This window comes from Laetiporus sulphureus (assembly GCF_001632365.1).
Source record: "Laetiporus sulphureus 93-53 unplaced genomic scaffold LAESUscaffold_88, whole genome shotgun sequence".
NCBI classification, from domain to species: domain Eukaryota; kingdom Fungi; phylum Basidiomycota; class Agaricomycetes; order Polyporales; family Laetiporaceae; genus Laetiporus; species Laetiporus sulphureus.
Window position 1 is genome coordinate 56,184 of NW_024468597.1, and position 3,869 is coordinate 60,052.

Consider the following 3,869-nt stretch of genomic DNA (forward strand, 5'->3'; position numbering starts at 1 on the left):
AGAACAAGCTGCTTTCGATCATCTCAAAAACGAGTTTGGCAAGGCACCAATACTGGTTATGCCAGATAAAGACAAGCCTTTTGTCATCGAAACTGATGCATCGGACTTCACTACAGGAGCAGTCCTCATGCAAAAAGACGATAATGGCGATCTCCATGCCTGCGCGTATTATTCCAAGTCGCTTTCTGATCCCGAACGCAATTATCAAATCTACGATAAGGAGCTTCTAGGAATCATCCGTGCACTCAAGGAATGGAGACATTACCTCGATGGAACAAAGGAGCCATTCCTCATACGCACAGACCACAAGAATCTGACATACTTCAGGCAACCGCAGGACTTGAACCCAAGACAGCGAAGATGGCAACTCTTCCTGTCTATGTTCAATTACAAAATTGTCCATACACCAGGATGACAAATGGTGCAAGCGGATGCGCTTTCACGGTTGTCCGAATTAGACAATCGATAGGACAACAAGTCACCTGCGATCCTGCTATCCGACGATCTTTTTATTGGCGCTATCGATACAGATATGGCGGAACAAATCCGACAAGCGCTAACAAAAGACCCGTCGGTACTTGCGTACAAAGACGGTCTAATGGAGGAACTTCCAGTCCCACGAGGAATGACCAAGGACGACATCAAGGACGCTGACAATGGCTTAATCACCATCCACGGACGCATATATGTCTCAAACAATACAGCCTTAAAGAAGGAAATTGTTCGCCGATACCATGAAGCCACTCCCCATGGTCATCCAGGAATCTGGGTTACGCACCAACTAGTGCGCAAAGATTTCTGGTGGCCAGGAATGTATCGTTTCATCCAAAGCTACGTCAATGGATGTGCCACCTGTCAGCAATCCAAAGCTGTTCGAAATAAGGTCAAAGTTCCACTACACCCCATCGGCCCTTCGCCCAATGCGCTACCTTTCAAGCAAGTTAGCGTGGATTTTATTACAGATTTATCGAAAAGCAAAGGCTTCGATTCAATAATGGTCGTGGTAGACCATGGGCTTAGTAAGGGGGTAATTCTATGTCCCTGCAAGAAGACGATCACTGCTTCAGAAACCGCTGAGCTATTTAGACGACAAGTCTGGAAATGCTTTGGGTTACCCGATAAGATCATCTCTGATCGTGGAACACAATTCGCATCCAAAGTATTCCAAGCATTGTGTACTGCGCTCAAGATCAAGTCAGCTATGAGCACAGCTTATCATCCGCAGACGGATGGCGAAACGGAGCGAATGAATCAAGAATTGGAAACATATCTTCGAATGTATTGTGCGGAGCAACCGCATCGATGGAATCAATTTCTATCCGAAGCAGAGTTCACGCACAATCTTCACACCCATTCAGTGACAAAGAAGTCACCATTCGAAATATGGTATGGCTACGAGCCCCGAGGAATGCCAGAACTGTTTCCTCAGGACGAGATCCCCGACGTAGATGCAAGACTCAAGCTTCTTAGCATGGTCCGCAAGGAGGCCACAGAAGGAATCATCAAGGCAAAAGCCCGTGTATCCGCTAGGATCAAAGGAGGATCTCCGACGTTCAAGAAAGGAGACAAGGTCTGGCTGGAAGCCACCAATTTGAAAAGACCTTACAAATCGAATAAGCTAGCACCAAAGCGAGAAGGACCCTTCAGGATCAAGGAGGTTCTGGGACCACTCTCGTTCAAGTTAGACCTTCCTGCGACATGGAAGATCCATCCGGTGTTTCATGCGGCGTTGCTCACGCCATATCGGCAGACCAATACACATGGGGAAAGTTATTCAACACCGCCTCCGGATCTTATCGAAGGAGAGGAAGAATTTGAAATCGAGTCTATAATTGGACATCGACTACGGCACAGCAAGAACGAATATCTGGTAAAATGGGCTGGATATCCACTTAGCGAAAGGTCGTGGGTAAAAGAGACAGAAATGGGCAATGCAGGAGAGTTGCTGAACGAGTATAAAAAGGAGCATGACTTGGCCTGAACCCTCAGTCCATGCCCTCATGCCTGTGCAACACCCCGAGTTTCTCGAATCTGCTATCACCACTTTTGCGCATCTTATCGAAGTTCTCGAAGACGTCGAATCTCACACCTCCCATGATCATCGCTACCAGGTCTTCCAGCAACTCGGAGTCTATCTCGCTATCAGAGGGGCTGGATTCGCCATCGACGATCTTGCCGACTTCGACCATACCAACGTCGAGTTCAACACGACCCATCCAAGTCATGATGAACGATCTCATTGAGAGAGCGGACGACGTTCACGAAGTCCACCTCCTGGACGGCTTCAGGTCAACTCGACGACAGCCATATCTAACCCCTCGCCCTAGCGGGCTAATCAGAATCCCCTACCCGTTTCCATTCCAAACGGACAAGCCGAAAGTAACGCTAGAGGATGACGTCGATATCGACCTAGACGGAACATGGGGAACGTTCATGAGAATGAACTACCCAATGTACCTAACAGAGAAACTCCACCTGCCCCAGCTAGAGCCAGATCGACGCCGGACTATCCTAACAGCTGTCTACGCCGGCCTTCCAGTGGGAATCCTCCCACCGTCGTACGCTCTAGATCATCCGCTACACTTTGATATCTTACCCGCAGCACTCTCATTCGCTCTGGATGCATTCAGTGTCGTACACGGTACCGTATCAAGGATAATGACAATACCAGTGGAAGAACGTACGGGAATGGCCAACATTCATATCATAGACTGGTACGAAGAAGAAGAACGGCTGCTCGAAGGTATAAGTAGCGGCCCTCCTTTTCCCCTACTGAACCATCGCCTCCTCCTACTCAAGTGGGAACTCTACGAGGAAATCTACCCTTGGGATAAAGAGAATCGCCCCGCTCTACCACCTCCACCAATGTCGCTCAACATCCGTGTCACTACCACCGTCACTCGCAGCGCATCGGAGCCGGGACTCCTCATCGACAGTGACGGAGATGACATCCCGCTCCTGAACAACATTAGTGACGAAGCACTGGCCGAGTCATGGAGGAGTGCACGGTGGGGAGACGATGAAGACGAGACAGGTCGATAGACGACGGGAGGATCTTGGATGACGGAGAGACCCTGGGGTGAAGACGATGAACAGGCAAGGAATGCCGACGATGAACAATCGGGCCATCCCCACCGTCCTGGCGCCACTTACCCCTACAACACCACACCTGAGGATGGATCACAACCTGCACCGGCCGACACCATCAAGGAGCAGATAAGGTACGCTCGAACGGTCAAGTCTTCGAGCAACCCAGCGGCAGGACAGGTATCGCTCGTCGCTCCGGACGTAGCATCCCCCTACGATGTTTTCATCACCACGCCACTAACATTCCTCATGGAACGCGATGGCCATTGTCTCTACGTTCATCGTACGGGCACGGGCGAGTTCGCCACCTTCCATGCCTTCGTCTTCACTTGGGACAACCAGAAGGTTGCCTGGCACCTCTACTTGGAAGACTCACCTCATCGTGTCTTCAGTCAATGGGTCGCTCTGCTCTATCCGCCACCCATCCCAGGCATGCACGACTGGCATCCAACACCCAACCGGACGCGCATCCTCAGCATTCGCTTCGTGGGCAAGGAAGAAGGCGTTGAACAATACGAGGTCGAACTTTTCAGAACGTTCTCCAATCAAGTCCACTACAGAGACGCCAAGACACCTCGTGAGTTCACGCCGGTCATCTTCCAACCCCTCGTCGCCATGATCGAGAAGCCTGGGTGGCTTACCGATGGGGTCGAGGCACTGAAGGCGGTCCTGTATGAAGACGGGTCCATCTCGCACTGGGCACCCACCGAGTTCCATCCTCAACCCCAAGAGGATCTCGACGCGGAATGGGAGGTCGTACCTCATACCACCATCCCAGTCTA

At 50.8% G+C, this 3,869-nt stretch overlaps 1 protein-coding gene across 1 annotated transcript; it reads left to right on the plus strand.

The window, feature by feature from the left end:
- Positions 1-2,094: 2,094 nt before the first annotated feature.
- On the plus strand, positions 2,095-3,843 carry LAESUDRAFT_764814 (uncharacterized protein; the record flags this gene model as incomplete). Its single annotated transcript, XM_040913508.1, has 2 exons — positions 2,095-3,034; positions 3,086-3,843. Coding segments are annotated over 2 exons (1,698 nt in total), but the record flags the coding sequence as incomplete, so codon positions are not given.
- Between the last annotated feature and the right edge of the window lie 26 nt (positions 3,844-3,869).